This window comes from Mercenaria mercenaria, chromosome 14, assembly GCF_021730395.1.
Source record: "Mercenaria mercenaria strain notata chromosome 14, MADL_Memer_1, whole genome shotgun sequence".
NCBI lineage: Eukaryota > Metazoa > Mollusca > Bivalvia > Venerida > Veneridae > Mercenaria > Mercenaria mercenaria.
The window spans coordinates 64,310,098-64,330,636 of record NC_069374.1 but is presented as its reverse complement, the minus strand read 5'-3'; the positions used below and the strand labels follow the sequence as shown (position 1 = coordinate 64,330,636).

The 20,539-nt window shown below is 34.5% G+C and overlaps 1 protein-coding gene across 2 annotated transcripts; it reads right to left on the bottom strand.

Moving 5' to 3' along the window:
* Window positions 1-5,051: 5,051 nt before the first annotated feature.
* On the bottom strand, window positions 5,052-20,064 carry LOC128548548 (uncharacterized). Of its 2 annotated transcripts, none has more exons than XM_053523712.1 (6): window positions 19,916-20,064; window positions 13,313-13,922; window positions 12,649-12,807; window positions 11,140-11,503; window positions 10,326-10,403; window positions 5,052-9,611 (listed from the first exon to the last, which is right to left on the bottom strand). In XM_053523712.1, the coding sequence occupies exons 2-6, from the start codon at window positions 13,892-13,894 to the stop codon at window positions 6,859-6,861; spliced, it is 3,936 nt and encodes a 1,311-aa protein (XP_053379687.1). In that variant the 5' UTR covers window positions 13,895-13,922; window positions 19,916-20,064; the 3' UTR covers window positions 5,052-6,858. The 2 variants fall into 2 exon arrangements, with proteins under 2 accessions (XP_053379687.1, XP_053379686.1); XM_053523711.1 differs by lacking the exon at window positions 19,916-20,064 and adding an exon at window positions 14,686-14,822.
* Between the last annotated feature and the right edge of the window lie 475 nt (window positions 20,065-20,539).

The following is a 20,539-nucleotide window of genomic DNA, read 5'->3' as shown; positions in this document are numbered from 1 at the left end:
TGGATATGACAATTAGATCTACAAGTGTTGCGTAACTGGAAGGTTCAAAGATACTTTTCTATAAAACCTTATAAACCTTGCCTGGATGGAAATTTCGTCGATAATAATTGTCATAACAAACAAAAAAACGCTGTTTTCATTTGAACGTAGTTGAAATATTCAATATTCTACTTTTAAAACATATCCATTATCACCTTATTGCACTTTACAATGTATGCAAGTACGGCGATACTTCAAAGATAGAGTCAGAGCGCGCGCTTTGTGTGAAGTATAGATAAAGAAAAAAAGTTTCACGACAAGGTGAATGAATAATTTATCGGATGAGGCGGGGTTAACCTGTCAGGATTGCTCCAAAAATAGCTTCAGCTTCACAGTTTTTGTGACGTAAATGTGCAACTCTATCGATTTGAAAAAAGTTGAAGGGGCAATTTGATCTGCAAACAGTAGTAAGGTCGCTGACTTTGAATCACTTGTTCCTCAACCATGTGATTCGACACTCCGCTTGGGGTGTAGGATTCTTTCAAGTGAGGAAGTCATCGAGCTGGAGTACAGATGATGATGTTATTTGGTTTTTGACTGTAATCTTATAATTATGTTTATTAGCGTTTCGATATGACTGCCACTGTGTGTTATACTCTTATATCTCTTAGTGGATGGGTTCCAAAAAAAACTCTCCGTAAATGTTTTGTTTTGCTTAGTTCGAGCTGATGTTCCTTGATTCTTACCAGTATATTTTGCCGCCCTGAAAGCCCGCCAGAGTATGTACATACAATAACACGGTTTTAGCTGAATGTCAATCTACTTAGTATTGCTGTGGCTCTTTGGTTTTGGACCAAGTTGGCTTTATTCGAATTAGGGTTTGAAGAAACGAACACATAACACCAGTGCTTAAAGAACTACATTGGACTCTTGTACATACAGAATTGAGTTTAAGATCCTGACCCATACCTATAAAGCTCTTCATGATCAGAACCCTAAATACATCAAGGACATACTTGATATAAACAGACCTTCAGGAAATTTAAGATCACAATATTTAAATTTACTTCTTGTGTAAAATTCCGTACTTTAAAATACGATGACAGAAGTTTCCGACATACTGCATCAAGACTCTGCAATGCTTTACCTAATGACATAAGAAACTGTGGAACACTCTCTTCATACAAAAAAACCACATTAAAAACACATTTATTTTTAAATACTATGGACAATGACAATGCACATGTGATAGACTGAATCTGACTGTGAATCGTATTTTAAAAACATTCAGTGTTGTTTCCTGGGTAAAACTGTTAAGATGTTCTTTTTTTTGTATTTAACCAGACAATTTGTGCTATTCGAAGTTTCATGCATATTGCAAGTGCGATATTATTTTAATTTTCATGTAGTAACCTATGTTTAGCATTTAATCATTTTAATTATAATTATTATCTAATTATTTTAAACACGTACTTTAATATGCAGAGTTAGTCCGTATCGTTGCTTTAATTTATATAACCATCTATTGTACATGTATGTCCATTCTACTGTTAACCACTTTTGAACCTATATTCTTTTTTTGTATGAAAAGAAGGCCAACAAATATCGAAAAAAATACGTGTTTCTTAGACCTAGTTCTTCAACCAAACTATTAACACAAAGATCACATGAAAACATAAAATGGTAATTTATATGACAATATCAAATTATAATATAAAATGTATATAAAAATTATGTTTCTAACTTGTTACGGCATTCAATACTTTGCAAAGAAATCAGGCGAACATTTCCCGTTTGATTAAGCGAAATGGATGGAAAGCACAGAAAGGACAAATTTCGCGTTAACAGTTTGACCCGCTAATGTGAAACAATTTTGAAAGGTATATAACTCATCCAAAAACACATTTGAAAGTTTGAATAAAATGAATATTTGCCTATATTTGACAGATATATTATGAGATTTTACTTTATGTTTGACAGTTATGTATTATGAAATTTAACTTTATTGTTATTAGCTTTAAAAAACTGAACCTTTATTTTATAGCACCAAGTTGTAAATAATTACTTTTAAAAAAAATATGCTCAATACGTTAAATTTCCTTTTATTATAGCTTTGACAAAATTATGGTGTTATTGTACGTTTTGTGACTTGTTTTTGTGTCGAAATAAAAAAAAGTTTTTAAAAATTCAATGTCTTGTTATTTGTGAATTTTAAATAAAGAGTTGGGCGTGGTCTTGGGCCAAATGAACCAAACTTCAAACATGTGCATTGAGTAATATGTATACTATATTGATAAATAACTAAGTGTTGCGTTAGAAAATCTATTAAATGTAAGTATTCCGGTAGAATTTTGCTTTTTGATAAATTGTAATCATAAAAGTAGAATTTTCTTTTTTAAGATACTGTAACAGTATACAAGCTGCCTGTAAACGATCTTCCCTAGGGACCAGCGCCTGCTCTCTGAATTTATACCATACTAGTTGATATCATTTACGATATCTAAAAAGTTTGTTTTCAAAAATGGAATTTTGATGCTGTTCTGTAGGCATTAAGTAATGAAGTGGAACAAAACCCCACTCATTAGATTTTCAAGGCCAAAACATCACTTGATCAAATATCAAGATGGATAAGCCACCTTTAGTTTAAATTCCAATGCGGATTACCCCTCCCCACAATTGTAAAAACAATATAACACTATTCTCAAATTTTATACGAGTAGCGAACTGAACTTTTCGCCGAATATATTCTTTTAAATTTCATTTATTCTTGATCAGACCAGTAGTTGATAACACAAATCCAGACTTCTTTCTGGAAAACATTCCTGGAAGTATTTAGAGGGACGAGAGTCGCCTTTGATGGCTTGTCTTTGTGGGCGTGTAAAGCAGAGCGTTTGGCATCATTTAGAGTGGCGAGTTTCTCAATGTTGTGGTCGAACCAGTTATTCTCTCTGGATCAAGTTTTCTTGCCAAAGATGGTAATGGCTCCATCGTATATTGTATTCCTCAAGTTGTTCTATTGTTGCGTTGAGGCTTGGTCATAGTCTCTAAAAAGGGAGGTGCCCAGGAGGCTGACAAATACATATGTGGAAACTTTGTCCTGCTAACATTGATTCTATGTTTTTCTTCCTGCTTTCTTCGATAGAGCCTCTTGGGTTGTATATTCAAGGGATTGGTCTGAGTCACAGTCGGCGCTGTGAAAGCTTCTGGTAATGAGAAAGTGACTCAGATGTCTGCGTCTTCTTAGTATTAGCTCAAGCTGATGCCAATGTTTGGACCTTGGATGACACAATCATACCCTTTGTTACGAACACAGCTCCAAGAGACGAAGTCCGTTTTCATTGCACATTCCTACTCCAAATCAGGCTGGACAGTTTGGTCAAGAATTATCGTCATTTCCTACACGAACATTGAAATCATTTATTGATGAACAACAGACTGTAAAACTCATCCTTGGTGTTGTCACAGGCCATGATAGTTGGGACCCACCCACACACACACACACACACACACACACACACACACACACACAAAGTAGATTGATAGGTCCCATGGTGTAGATAACTTGCAGGTTTATCAAGCGCTTGATGGTAAAGCAGCTTAACTGCAAAGCCAATTCCGTGTTCACGTGTTCCCTCCTTCTTTCCCTACCAGAAGAAGAATGTATAATATGATTCCTTCAAGCTACCAGACTCAGCATGTCGAGTCTCTTGCAGTGCAGGTATGTCAACGTTCTGGTGTAGCAGCTCATTTTTGATGATGACTGTCTTTCTAAGGTCCAAGATGGTCACGAGAACAGACGTTCAGCAAGTTGTCATGGTACGTACATTCCAGCATCCGATTCTGAGTGCTACTATCTTTTTTGTTTTCATATTCTTTGATGTGACAATTTCTGTCCATTTGACTGAGTTTATCCTAAGCCCCAAATTGCTAGGTAGTTGGTCAGTGGCGAGATAAAGTTACTAAGGGCTGCTCAGTTTATGGCAGGCGGTAGCTATCCAATGAAGTTAATGACCCTTAGCGACTGGCTGTAAGCCAATTTAGCTTGGGCACATTGTGTTGACAAGCTGTGTTTCCCAAGCATCAGACCCCTTCCCCTCCCCCCCCCCACCCACGACCTACCAACTCCCACTCTCTCGGGGTCAATAGCAGAATTCGGAGGACGGATGAAACCAGTACGTCTGGGATTACATTGACTGCAGGAGTTGCCGGAAATCTGTCAGGGTTTGACAAATACCGCCTTAGGGACTCCACTTCTGATTTACTGTCAGGGTTTACTCCCTTAGCCTTTAGCTGTCCTCTGTCATCCACAAGGCAGCTGAGCTATTTGATCCATAACTGGGGATCTGTTCATGGGCATTAGGGCGTATCCACACACCGACGGGCCTGGCATGCCACATATCTAGGGCAGACCTCATCCTAGGCCCTCGTAGTTTAGCCCTGCACTTCAAGGTGCCTAGCTTCCCTGCGTCACCACTCGGAAGTGAAACTATGAAATCTGTCAGATCAGTCATTTGATTGAAAAAAATTCTACCTATCACAAAAAAAATTGAAAGGGATTACATGTACTTATTTAAATTAAAAACTGTACTTTAAATACTGCACACGTACATTCCAGGTTTGCAAATTATTTAATTCTTTGGACTAGTTCCTTCTTGTTTATGAACAGAAGCTAGGACGTCATACTGCATGTGTAATTTTAATAGTTCATGATTTGGATAATATTGTCATGGCGAGTTTTTACCTTTACCCGCATGAGAAATCCTTATTTGTTTTAACGTTCACAAATTGTCGTTCAGATAATACCACGAAAAGAGTTTCTTAGCCTATATCATGGAGTCAGGAAAAGAGTTTCATAACCTATAGCATTGGGTTTTAATAAATACTAAAAAAAAATACTAAAGCACTTCTTATGAAACACTAATATGCTTAAATGCTTAAAAATAATACTTTTAAGATACTTTTTGCTTTGTGCTTTTTTTTTCATTATCAAACACACTTATTGTACGGAACTAAGGGCCTTGTTTATGTTATTTATTTCATATACAGCAAACTTGTTACATTTGAGTGGTAACTACATATAAGTCCAAATGCTTCCTTTAAATTCAAGTATAAAAGAATTGTCTGAGAAATTCTACATCAAGTGCTTATATTTACTGTTTATTTAAAACTTACCAAAGTATCGCTATTCACATTATCATTCATAAAAAATAAACCATCCGTTTCTGAAGTTTAAATACATGTACTGTTATGTTATCGCAGAACGCGATTAGAAATATGATGTCAAGAACTTTGTTATAGCATTTGTGTATGCTTACTAATCCTGCCATTCATATTCACAATGTTAATCACAAAAGCACATGCACACTAATTATGTCATTCATATTCGAAATGTTACTCACAAAACCACATGCACACTAATTATGTCATTCAAATTCGAAATGTTACTCACAAAAAAGGTACATAATATATTAAAATATTCGGAGAATGTTTGAAAATTATTTTACTAAAAACAACTTAAAACTGCAGTTTTCTCATGTTACATTGATGTTTTTGACTTTCTCATAGACAGGCTCAAATAAACCGAGTCTGCGTTCTGAGTGGTGTTCTTGTAGATTCTATTAACTGTCATGACAACAGTTTTAAAGTACAGTGTGATTGCTATAAGAAGTCTCTACGTACTTGCACTCAGTGTCGTTATATTTTCTAGTCCTTCGGGATTATTGAGTACATCAAGTTTGACTACAAAAGTATTCCGCTTAAGCCGGTGCTAGGAGGCTTGAGGGGTGCTGAACGTTTCATTACCTCTCATGTGCAGACAAATCAAACCGAATCTACTATTATTTTACTTGGTTTCATTATGAGTTTCCAAAGGACCTTCTTATAGAAATTATTCCGGATATCATTACAACTCAAATAGCATTTATATTTACAATATATGTCACACTCCGTCAGCTTGCTTTGTTTTGCATGAATTAATCTAGATATACCAATTCCTTCATGACTACAAGAAACAATGAATTGTGTTTAATTATTTAATGTTATGACTAGAAAATGATATCACTTATACATGTTTTCTCGCAGAACGGCCCATTTCTATGGAGCCTTGGACCGATAGACTAATCTAAATAATAGTTTTAGTCAACTTTTTCTTGTAGGATGTTTTGACAGTTTGTACAAATACAATCAAGTATTACAATATTTCATATAAAATGTACTATATATAGACCTCACGGCTTACAACAAGGTTACCGATATGATGTGTTTCATTAGATTTATTAAATATGCTGAATTACAATAAGAACCTGAAAACGTTATTAAACTTTCGCACTCTAGATACTATGGAGATGTTGCACAAGGTATATGAAAAATAATATACAATGTATATAAAAAGGAAAAATCCAAAATAGAATCCAGATTGTTAAAATATTTATGAAAACTGATCAAACATTTATTAAAAGCAGACTGAATGAAAATATCGTAAATCACAGATTGGAAACTGACTTCTGTACAAATCATTAGTGATGGTGCAGGAACGCTGGAGTGTCTTTATGTTTTTCATCTTGTCCTCATTTTAATGTACCTCCTCTACTCTGATTGATCTTAATTGTATGATTAATTTGATACAGTCGGTGATTTGGTCACTTTTGTTAAAGGTTAGCTTAGCTTTTGTTTACACTGTCACGTCCAAAAAGGTGAACGAAATACAATTCAGTAATATAATTAAGTGTCTATCACATCATTTTGTCAGAAACTGTGCATAATCTGAAATAGGATCATTCGTTATATTCAGTAAATCTGGCCCTGCTCCCTTTCTTCTTTCAGAAAAAAACTAAATCTTTTAAAAGGTATTTATTGGATCTGATATTAGCTCTGTCATGTCTATACTATTTGTTCTGACGGTGATGTTATTGCTTGCATCCTTGTAGAGGTTATGGCATGGACATTTCCGGACTGTACTATTTCGCGGCTCTTATTGACAGTACCGAATTGGAACAACTGCACTTTTTGTTCGTTCAGTCCATCAGACATAATGATGAAGTCGTCAGAACCCCTAATTAAACTTTTAATATGTTTGTACTCTTCCACTGGAGTCACTTTACAATTTTTAAGACAAATATCGACCTCGTGTGGCAAGGTTTTTATAGTGTCAATAAGTCTTTTTAATGCGTCGCTTGTAAGTGTTACCCCATTTAATGATACTATTTGAATGTTTTTCGTATTTGATGTCAGGCTTATTACCCTGTTGCCAAAGTTAATATATCGGAAACAGATATATTTCAAACGTCTTAATTTTGGAATGGATTGTAGCATTGCACAAAGATCATCCAATTTCAGGCAATACAACGTATGTAGGCTATGAGCGTTTTCCAGACAGGGAAACGCTGCAGACAAAATATGTGACGGCAATTTTCCAATCCAGCATTCCTCAAGAAATTGATTGACTGCATTCAAACGAAGCTTCGATAATGGAACACTATCTAATCCTAATGCCTCAAGTTTCTTATGTAAAGATAAATCCAACATGTGACCACCACAGGCATATTTACTGCACACGAGATGGTACAAAATGATGTGCTTCATTTCTGTTTTGCGCGAAAGGAAACTCAGCAGATCCGTAAAATCATCGTGGCTTATACGTAATGACCCAAGAGTTAAGACTCCTAAAAATGGCATGCTTGATATAATTTTGATGTGATCCGATGGAATATTTATCACTTCAAAATGATATTTCTTTGTGGCATTTTCAAACGCAAGGGAAGATAACTCTAAACATCTTAAAGAAAGTCGACTATTCCGAAGCAGTGTACGAAGCAATAATGTGTTCGGAATACATCTCAATTCTAATTTTCTAAGATGACGAATATTCTGTGTGTTTAGTTGTTGTAATATTTTGTTTACCGTATCGGTTGAATTGCATTCTTGAATACTCAATGACTTGAGATTGTTGAGATTATTTACATTGCATTCGATCAGAGATGTCAGACTATTGTCTTGTTGCGAACTTGTATCAATGATAATGTCTTTGACCGAAAGTTTTATTCCGTCATGATCATTTTTTATGCACTCGTCCACACAATTTATTACTAGACTCTGAAAGCGTTTTACTAGTTCTGAATTTATTATGGAAGATCTTAATAATGAGCTTGTGCGCCTGACTTCAAGTATTTTGTCATCTTCTGACGCAATGCTAAATAATTTAGGCAAAAGGTCGCTTGCAAGCGCTTGATCGAATCCGCTAATGAACACAAATACAGGAAACACTCGAAGAACAGTCTGTAATGATTTGCACTCGTTGTGAATTCGAAATTTTACAACTTCAGACTGTTCCGACTGAATGTACAGAGCTGCGAAATATGCTTGCATTGTGAAATTCTCAAATTTTAAAGATAAATGCTCTGCTGAAAATGATTCACACGTTCTGTCTTGCGTAAGTATTCCAAGCTTCAAGCTCACATCCAAGATATTTGAAGACATGTATCTCATGACATCTGTTTCCGTGAACCGCAACCTGGATACACTGTCGCCGCCGAATAGCGTCTCAAACGCAAATCTACCAATACAAAGCAGGATCCCGTAGTTCGTTTTGCATTCGATATTGGAAACGAAAAATCGAGGAAGTTTTCTCTTCAACGTTTGAGCATAAGACGGAACATGTCCTACATTTTTAAGACCTCGGGACAGACTTAGTTCGAGCTGGTTACTATATATTTCACATTTGGATCGACCAATCGATTTCCTCGCAAACAAGAGGCAAGCAAACTGCAAAATGCTATATGGGTCAAGGCAAGGTTCATCGAACATCGATTTTGTAATTGCCTTTTGTATTTCTTTACTGTTTGCTGACTTTTTATACGCGCTTTTTTCATTTAGAAAAGACGCAACATTTCCTATCAACTTTGCAGCGGTATCCTTGTCTAGCTCGCAGATGTTTATATGCCTGTCTATCTGCTTCGTACGCTGAATGAAAACAAAGTTCCACGGGAGAGTTGTTGTCATTGTCGTGCAATTTGGACGAGCTGCCCTCCGAGGAAAACGGGTCATCCTACATCCTGATGTACAATTATCAGGATGAGACCATTTGTTTAAACCGTCTAAAATTATGAGGCACGCTTTTCTGTTTAAAATATCTACTAGAAAGCGTTTAGTATATTGATGTTGCCTTGACAGTTTCCGTAATATCTGTATCTCAATCAAGTCATCAATGTCACAGGCGGAGGAATTTGTATCATCAGTATCATCAAGTGACAAGAAGAAAACGAACTCAAAATACTGTATTGCATCTAGGTTTTCTTTTTGAAATTCGGACGGAACCACTTCGACTGGTTTGTAAGCTTGGCACCATGACAGACAAAATATCCTCATAAGCAATGTTTTTCCAGTTCCAGCATTTGCGGTGATGTATATGTTTTTGTAAGTTTCAGTCCCACAGAAAAACAATTCCTTATATGTCTTAACCGGTGTTGCGGATTCAGATTCTTCAGATTGATTCAATGATTTTATTCCTCCGACCGCTTCTAGTTTCTGATGAACATAAAGCTTGAGCAGAGGAATATTAAGCTCTCCGATAATATTTTTCACTGGAAAAGTACTGTAACATTCTCGGTAGGAAAGAATTAGATCTTCTCTTAGACCTACAATATATCCAGATAATATTTTAAGCAGTTGAAGTATTAGATAAAAGAAAGTCTTAAAGAAGAGTTAAAAATTATGTTTCCCTGTTGAACGCCGTTTGCAATAGTAATTCAGTACAAATGTGTTTCTGGATATTGTACATGTTCGAGAGCCAGAGGTGGAGAACAATAAACAGAATAAAATTTAAGGACAGCTCCGCGAAGTATCTTGCTTATGGTAATAATGTTTGTAAGAAAACTGGACATGCTTACATGAATAATTTTGAAATGGGCCACCATTAAAATATTCATAAATAAGCAAAGCAGTTTCAGAAAAGACGATTTTCAAAGTTCCGATGCAAAGGCTGCTGCCTAAAGAACACTATTGACAAGAATTATATTATCGTCTTCCGCCTACTGTTCAGGAGGAAATGTCAGTGAATGGTCAGGCGAGAGAAAAAAAGAACTATTGCAACTGCTGTCGTTACATAGAGTAGCCTAGTCGTGTCATATTGTCTCTTATCGTGCTGGCCAATTCTCTAGTTTAAAAATAAGGGACAATGGTATTCATTCAGGACTAGATTTTATTACAAAGTCACAAATAACATATTATATTTCAAAGAAAATTTCAAGTAAAATAACTACATGTATTTTGAAGTGAATTTCCATTAAGAAATTAAAGTATAATGAAAATGTGCTTGAAGATCTTTTAGCTTTTTTTTGTTTTAGTCTTACCTTCTCTTAGTCTTCTCACGTCTAAATCTACATGTTTACATGTCTTCGACGAAGCTTCTTCCACTCTAAGATGTATCACTATTAAATATACATTATACAAAATTTCTATATTGACATTACATATATCTATGAAGGCAAGTCTGAATAGAAACTGTTTGTACAAACATTTTACGAAATATGCCATTTAAAACCTTAACCACTCAGAAGATTGGAATTTCTAGCACTGTACATAGAGTAACTGTTGTTTCAAGTGATAATACATGATCTCCAAACCCATCTGGCACCGTCATACCAGATGACTCTAATGTTTTAAATGACAGCTATCTACATGAACTACATTTATATTCACGCATTATGATATATTTCTATGTATTTATCTATTTTCATGTATATATTTATATGCATCCAATGCTTAAGCAGTTACGTTGCTCCCCAAAGTATATTTCTCGATTTAAAAAGAAGTCATTTCAGGAGGGTAGCAATTTTACGCTAACAATGATAAATAGAATGGGAACTTTATTGTTATTCGTTTCTGAAACGTTATGATGTAATTTCTATTTACATGCTTTGGTTAAATTCTTTACAATAAAAAATGAAAGGGGCGCTACAAAGATGGCATTTTGTTTGGTTTTATTCATTCTATTCGTTTAAATAATTACCTTCTTACCGGATATTTCCATCGTCGACTACAACCGTGATAAGTAATTATAATACTTCATAATATATTTTTCTTTTTGTATTTAATTCTTTTCACGAAATACATTGTTGTATAAGGAAATCATATTTGACATAAAACTACACATAAAATCTTTACCTTGTTCTAGTCCATATGTGACTTCTGAACGAAAGTTTTCCCTGTCTACTTCTTCAGTTGAACATTTCTTGTCTTTTGTATTCATTTTACGTGCTTCAGTTTCGTGAAATTTTTGTATAGCCTCCTCTGCTACCACCTTTATTTTCTCGAGTTCTAGGTTCGAAGTAGATGTGATTTTCTTCGATGAAACTTGCGTAGCATCATGTACTTCTTTTTTGGACACCTGTATCATGTCTTTAATTTCTTTCATAGCTTGCTGTATGATATCCTCTTTTGTGTTGTCCTTCATCGATTTGACAGATGTCAATATAGCAGCAATGATTGTTTCGCTGTCTTTGTCGTCTAGCAAATATGTCGTTTTCAGCTGTAATATACACTTTATTTTTCTAATAAATGTATGTAATGTACAAATGCATGTCTAAACGCCAAACAGTTTAATAGGTGTAATAGATATGTACATGTATATAGTATTTTCTTTCACCTATTTCAGTTAGCGTGTTCATCTACATTCAGAAAATACCTTACAAAAGCTGAAATTGGACAATAACTTATTTTGCTTGAACGCATACTTACTAAATTCAGACAGCTATTTTTATTTTGGTTCTTGCTTGTATGTACATAATATGCATGCAGCATATGTATATAGCTAAAACAACATGAACAGACATACAGATCCTATGTAAAACAAAATATACTATTACGTAATAAATTTGAATAATCGTCTTCCAGACAATTAGAGAATAAACTTTATTTTACTGTTTTAGAGCTACTCAAATACTAAAGTTTTGCAACTTCTGGTGAAATAATCTTAACGTAAAAAAGTTTTTTCTATTTTTTTATATATTTTTTTGTTTAAACAAAAGCCATTTCCAGAAAATATATTTCTTCGCTCTTTTGCTCGCTCCTGTTTTCCTCAAAACAAACAAAATACACATTTTCACTCTACTCCTCATTTTTTTTAATTATCTGATAAACAATGTTTCAAAATGGTGTGGCCTAGACATGAATTAGTGCTGTACTATTACATCGTTTCTTTCTAAAACATTTATCTTTATTTGTTTTTAAACATCTTAATACATGTGTGCTCAAAACGGTAACAGAATAACAAATGGATATAACGATCAGAGATGTAAAATACAGAATCTGAGGCCAAACCCATTAAGTGTCCATTTGTAAACTTGTGGCTTAAATACTTTTGTTATCATAATAATTTTCGTCAGTCATTTTACAATAGGTTCAAAAAGACATTTTCAACCAAGTATGCGTTATGTTTTATTATTGATTGTTGTGTACTTCATTTGATCAGCATTAACAAATATGAATATAAAAGGTAAAAAAGATAAGCAAGTAACAGACACTATTTAAATGAGCTTTTTGTCGCGGAATTGATACAGTTGCGATATCAAACACGAATTTCCGAATAACACTTTTCTACTGGCGGAAATGGTAATATTGCATCTCATTCATTATCTGATCGTTTTTTTTTAATAATAAATGATAACAGCAAACCTTTTGCAATTTAGCAACTGCTATCTTGGCTTTATTTTCAGTTGCCAGATACTTTCGGTCCGACAGAAGATCTATCAGGGTGTCGATGTACTTTGTAAGGTCGGCATCTGATACTGCAAGATTTGGTGAATGTCGGATAAGGCGTCCTATATCACGTGCCTGAAATGTTCATACTTCATTACAAATACTAATGTCTATTAATATACTGCGGCTGGTGTGTATTGGTGCCAATTTATGCCAATATTTAAACTACGTCACCATACCAGTGTTCATGGATTTTGTACTAGTACTGATATGATCTCCGCAAGCCACTAACAACTTTTCCCCATGAATCATAAGCGGAAATTGAATGATTTCAGAATAATGACTTCTATCAAATCGTGACGTAGAACATAATATACGCATGACCTGGGAATCGAAATCGTGATACATACTGAGATAAGAGGGCAAGTTCTTATAACGTCACTCGGTATATTAAATGTTAACGGTCGTATGAATTATGAAATCCTATTCACTGAGCTTTTTTAATGAATAATAAAAAACGAATGAATGGATCACTATATATTAAATTGAGCAACAAATAATATCAAATAATATTTAATATTAAAATATTTTGTGTGTTGCATTAATATTTTGTGTGTTGCATGTAAAATTAAATACTTGCCTCTGTACATATATTTGTCTTTTGAGATAACTTCGCACTTAGCTTGTTCTGGAACCTTTTGTTGTTTATGACGACATTGATGACTCCATTGAAATCTGTTTCCGCTAAGGACTGTACCTTGCTGTAGCCATCAACTGACATATAACACTTTGCCAGTTGAAACGAGTCACTGCAAAACTGTGTCGCGTCGGCATTTTTCCACGACGGCTCAAACTTGCTAGGATGAAAGTATCTATGTTCGCGTCGGATACCTCCCCGAATAGCCTGGCAAATATTACTTTTACACGGTATATTTGGTTCTCGTCTGCGATCTGTAAGAACGTGCATTTTACACCTTCCGCCAGAGGTGCAAAACCCGTTTGTTGGGCATGGTAGTATATTGGCTGTTGTGCATGAATTACATATTGTCCCAACAGGTTTACCGATGTTTCTGCATATTGACGTGAGCAAATCTGTCTGAAACTGGCTAATTTCATCCGTTACAAAGTCCTCAAGACCTTCTTTAGTAACATGCAAGGCAAAAGCGCCTTTAATCCAGTTTTTAAGATCATTATCGTGTGATTGTGGCGCTGCAGTAGCCATGTTTGACCATATATTAGTCTGACTGCATCTGTTAAATCATTTAATAGTAAATATATTAGAGGTATGGTTGTCGTTAATTAAAGTGTGAACAATACATGATTAAAAATAGCCGACAGAGGTGTTGCCCTTTGCAACTACATTTCAAATAGCATAATAAATGTTGCCGTCAAAATATTTAATAAGTACAGTAATTATGCAAAGTTGTCTCAGTACCTATTTACGTTTGATAAAAAAGTCTTCAAATTCATTATGCTTGATTGTAAACCTATATATTTAGAAAAGTATTTTAAATTTTTAAAAATATCTGAAACAAAACACGTCCTTTGGCTTACGACTATATAAAGAAAATAGGTAAATACGGATTATAAAACATCCTACTCATCATATTTTAACAAGGCATATGTATCTGGGGTGACTTCCAGTTGTCTAAACAATTTTTGAATGGATCCACTGGACATGTCACAGATGAATTTCAATTATATGACACTTTTGTATTGAAATAGGGATATTACCGTCTGTCGTTGCACATACAAAGATATAGAATTAAATTGAATACATACACCAAACGTCTGTGACACTATTCCTTAAAATTAATATGGAATAGCGTATTCAAAGCAGTAAACCTCTTTTTTGCATTGAGTCTCACCCCTTGGTGTACACCTAGACGATTAAAGTATTTTTTTACTTTTACTGATATTTAAGAAGCCATAAACACAACAATTTGCTTTGCTTTTTCTGTTAAGAGATTTAGAAGTCCTTTCTTTAAAAATAAAATGAGTAGTTTTACTTACTTCCTAAACGTAATAACACCACACACTCCTTTGACAACTTTAGCGAATAAGTTTAACTAGCCTTAATAATTCTTAGGCTTAAATTGGTTTCAAAAGGATCATAACTGATATGTAAAATTATACAAATGAATAATCTAATATTAATAATAACGTTTAGTATTGAAATAAAATACGAAACATGACTTTTTGTATCATAAAGAATAGAACCCCGGACGCACTAGATACAATAGAACAATAATCAAACTTATTGTAATTTCATACCACAAACTGACAAATTGATCAGTCATGTTATTTAGTAAATAAAACTGATTGAAATCTTTCTGTAACTTGAAACATTAAAACGAGCGGTATTAAAATGCATTCATATGTAATGTATTGTCGACTTTAAAACTTTTTGTATTCTTATTACTTAATATTTTTTCTTACACAATTACAGTCAAACGTCTAGTCGGTAATCTGTTAACGTATCTATCCCACAAAATTTTAAGGTTTGCCGTTTTTCTTTATAATCATTTGATGCTTTTTCCTTAGACTATAATTAACAAAAGGTTAAAGGATACCATATTTACAAAACGTATTCAGTTGTTTTCCATAAATAATAAAGATATTATTCAACCTAATATTATTTTTTTTACCCGTAAGAAATTCACTTTTCCCAGGTCTTCATAATGATCAAACCTAGAAGGAAATAATTGTTGTTCCTTCTCAAGAGAAGGAACACTTATGGTGAACATGTCACACTTGGCTGAGCAGGTAATGGATACAAGGGTATCATCAAAGGCATCCGAATTCCAGTAGGGCGCCGCCATCTTGGACTCATGCAAGTTCATTATAAATAGCCTCTTTGCCAGTGTGTGTTTACGCATCTTTAAGTCAATCTTTAGACTGAAGTTTAGTGAAATACAACTACTTAATAACAGACCTTCAAGAAACAAAAACATAGTTTAAATCATATAACTCCTAAATCTAACTTGTCATAATGAAGAATCGAGATTATTTAAATGAATATGCATCATCTTAAAATAGACTCTCGCCCAAAATTATCGTCTGCTATTATTCTGCTTGGTTTCATTCTCTTGTATTAACTTTTACGGACCCAGGCGGTCATATTTCGTTTTGGAGCTGGAAGTAACAATCACGCGATGCAGTTAAGGGCGTTTGACAGCACTTTTCTGTCAATGTATTGCTATGTGAAACTTTCAATTTACAAAGAGGCTAACATATGGCCGAATTCCGATCTGTGCCACTAAGGAAGGTTTCGACAGAGGATTCCCGAAATTTTGATAGAATGATGGTCTTTATTATTTATTATCCGCTGACAGAGCTATAATATTTAAGTAGAAGGTGTTTGATTATTATTATAAGTTAAATAAATGTTTGTGTGAAATAACTTAAATGTTTTTGAATAGATAAGATCTTTTAAAACGAATATCTAATATAATAATGCGCTAGAAGGAACCTTTTGGTAAGCTAAATCTTGTATTATCATTAGATTCAACAACTCAAAGGCATTAAAAATATAATTCATGTACGAATGGTTACAGTATATGGTGCGCATATTGTTATAATATCAAAATGCTATGACGTCACTGCTGGAGGCCAATACAACTATGCTATGCGGTCTCGGCACCGCCTACGTGTCAATACGACTATGTGTTTAGACTAAGTGAAATGGCTATAAATATAGCTTTAATGATATTATGATAGTATCAGTCGAAAATTTCGCGCGCACTAGTTGTTCTGTACACATTTGCCTCTCGAATGGTCACAGGGTACCGCACAGTTACACACTCCAGTATGACATAGTTCAAGTTTGAAAACAACGTTTCCAATACAAACAGTAGTTCCTCGCGGCCCGAGCGTTAACACTCTCCGTTTCAAACCTGATGTACTTTTTCGTCTTGAATTCGATTCCTAGGCCCGTATTGTTGGGCATGTTCTAATCTCTGGCCTGGCCTGGCCTGGCCCGATGAGCCGAATTTTCGACTGGGCCGGGCCAGGCCAGGCCAGATTTTATTGTACATAGAGAAATGAATGGCATAAAATCTAAATATACAATTACAGTAGCAGGCAGTATTAACCTGTATTGTTTACTTGCTCCAGATCAAACAAAATGAGAAACCAGTCCTCTGGAGAATCATTAATTAGCCGTCATTCATCTTACTTGAAATACAGATTTGCACTGAAGAAAATGGTGTAACTAAATGATAACTACCTATTTTTTCTGCGATCAAATTATTTAAAGTCAACTTTGACACTTGGTTTTAAAACTAATGGCTAATTTCATTGATAAGTTTACCTGCTGCAATATAACTGAATATTTGCATGCAGTGAATGCATCTCTTTGGGAATTGTAACTACAGGTTGTGTCCCTACTATCCTTAGCTGACCTCTTAACTGTTCAGTTGAACTTTTAATGTGTGTTTGGTTTAATTAAGCTGATGTTCAATTTATGGAAGAGTAATAAAAATAATATTCATTGTGGGACCTCTAACTCATTGTCAGGGTGTTGGCATTTTAGATTATTGATATTTTTCTTGCACAAAAAATAATGGTGCATTGTGTTTATGTTATATCTAATAGATATATAACGCTAAAAGATGCTCTTGAGCCTGTTTTACAAAACTTTGTAGGATTTCTTTTCCCATACTTAGATCAATATAAAAACAGTCTTACAAAAATATTCAGTATTTGTATAACCTAAACTACAAAATTTATTTATCGCTTCCCCGCATCATACTATCCCAGATCCTAGAACGGAGATAGCATTATTTTAGAAATTGAAAGTTGTTGTCCGTTAGTACTGACAGGTGCCACTCATTAATCTTCGCCAATATTTTCGGGCGTTTTCTTTATTTTACTCCATATTTGTAAGCTGAAAATATCTAAATTGACCAAAATAACATGCAACGTTTACCAATGGAATAGTGGCGTAGTGATAAGTTCTCCGACTTTCACGCATGTTACCTTGGGTTCGATTTCAATTCAGATTGTTTTCATTAAATCAGTATGTCATTTTATCGATACTGTTTTTATTCTTACAACATTTTATGGTAATAACTTGTATGTAGAAGAATGTCAAATACTTGTGTATTCTTTCAATAAATGAACAATAAATCACGATAAGTGACAATTTTCCAGCATTCTTAGTTTACAGATGAAATTTAAAAAAAAAATGATAACGAAAATGGTCAAACAGGTGTCTCGAACTCACAGTCCCGAGAACGTTTTGTCAGCACAACTATATCTGCATGTACGACCTGGCGGTAAAGAAATGTTTATATGAGCCATGCCATGAGAAAACCAACATAGTGGCTTTGCGACCAGGCCAGGCCAGAGATTAGAACATGCCGTATTGTTGAAATACTTTGAAACTTACTTCCTACGTAGACATGATAATTTATTACAATTTATTATTATTCAGCTCTTTTTGATGCAAGATTCGAATCATCATTAGAATTCATTACAAAAGATCTCATTGACTTTCTCATTCAACTCCTGCGTGAATCAGACAGTTTTAAATCAGAATGAGTACTAAATATATATCAAGAAGCAAAAATTAGTTGTGCGGTAAATGCGGTAAATGAAACTTGTCATCATGGTAACTGTCTCTGAAATGTATTTATTTACTTGATGAAGAAAGCGATTATATCGATAATTGTTGATGGATTTGTAGATTATTGCGTGCTCACTCTGACAATAATAGTAGCTCAATAGTATTTCTCGTTTCCTGATTTATTGTTCCTACTCTTGAGAAGGAACATTATAGTTCAGTAAGTCACACTTGACTGAGCTACTGATAACGAAAGCTGTTGTCATTACAAGTTGGCCAGTCAAACTCCGTGACCTTAGAAATAACCTCTAACGTTAAATCTATTCTTTTCTAATTGAGGCGACTCTCTGATTGAACTGGATTACATATTACTAAACCCGATGGTTGACTGATTCTTTTATTTCCTCCATTATTGAAGAACATAACATATGTACAAACAGATAGACATATATCAGCAAATTTACATGTAAACAACTAAATAGTATCGTTATCTTCAAATGTATGGTTAATATGTGAAAACAAACCCCACTGCGACCCTCTAATTATGCGCAACAAATTCACGCATCGAATAGTAATGGATTGACCAGGTCAGTGTCTTATTTCCGTATTTACTCAACTGAAAGTGGTAACAGATTTAATTTGTTGTTGGATTTAACAATTTATCTTAAATAATAACTAGCGTAAATACCTACTTGACATTTTTTGGCAGTATAAAACAGACATTGCAATCAAAATTTTACAAGATAATCATTATATATTTATATAGATGTGCCCAAGAAGAAACATTTGCTATGCTTTGACTTGTGAAACTGTAGCAGGTCACAAAAAGGCTAGAATTACTACTTAGCGCTTGTCTTGTACTGTTACACTTAAAAGGAAATTGTGCGTCTATTTCTATATGGTTATTAGTACATACTTATCAAATTAGATTTCGAGCGCTATATATCAGCCTTACCCATTTGATTTCGCAATTTCAGACGTTTCGGTCTCTGAACTGTATTATAATGTTGCAATAAACTACGACCAAACTAATTTCGAGCGTTCGGAATAAGATGTCTTAGACTGGAGATATGATGTCGTGCACTGGGGATAACTCTATCTCGAAGTAAGATTATTATGATTTTCCTAGAACGATCACCGGAGGTTCACAGCCGAAAACCCACGCCCACGAATGTCAGTGTCTTTGAGCAAAAAGGGAAAAAAGACGTGAATAGTCTTCTTTAAGCGATTATTTAACATATTGTTCTACCGAGACATATAAGAAAATAAGCGATGTTAAAAGCAGCCATGCTTTTGAGATTTGAAACTCAACCGATCGATTTAGAGTAATTATGGCCCTTTTGCTGAAATTCAAATCATTTCAAAGGCTCAACTTATATCTTCAGGGTACAACATTTTATTTGTATCCCGACATCTTATCTCGAGAGCACGGGCTATTTTCTCGAGCCCTCACATCTTATCTCGAACGCACGACATAATGTCGAGCGCTCGAGATAATTCGATCTAAATAAGTACGCCAAGGTCCTAAACATGCCATCATACTTTAAAAAAATCCAAAAAGAAAAATAAATATAATAATAAGAAAACAACGTCAGTCACATCTAATTTCATTGTTTATCGAAACATCTAGAAAACTAGTTAATAAGCCATTAAAATTTCTAAATAAAACTGACTTACTGTCATGATGGTAGCTTTTCTCTGCATAGACGTAACAATGCATCTACCTATTTAATTTGTGTATCATAACCATACCATAACATAGTTTTAATTTTGAATTGAATTAGATTACTCTATTCAGCTTACACAATGCATAAACACTACCTGTCTTAAATCTATCGAATACGTAAAACACAATTATTTGGTTCTTATCAGATAAATATTCTATTATTATTGGTGTTAAAACCCGTGGAATCAATGATTGATCATAAATACTGCTTTGTCAGTTTGTTACTTGTCCTGTTCTTCATTTCGACGCAGTAATGAGTCGATGATATTTTTGTTTTGACCTCGGTTTCGGGAAATCCCATGACGGCAGTTGTATCAGATATTGTTTGTAAACACATGTGCGTGAAATTAGCCAGAGCAGCCAGAGTAGCCAGAGAAGTTAGAACTCTGGTTACTCTGGCTAGCCAGAGTAGCCAGGGTTCAGCCAGAGAAGTCATAACTCTACTCTGGCTGACCAGAGTAGCCAGAGTTCAGCCAGAAAAATCATAACTCTGGTTACTCTGGCTGGTCAGAGTAGCCAGAGTTCAGCCAGAGAAGTCATAACTCTGGCTGGCCAGAGTTGCCAGAGTTCAGCCA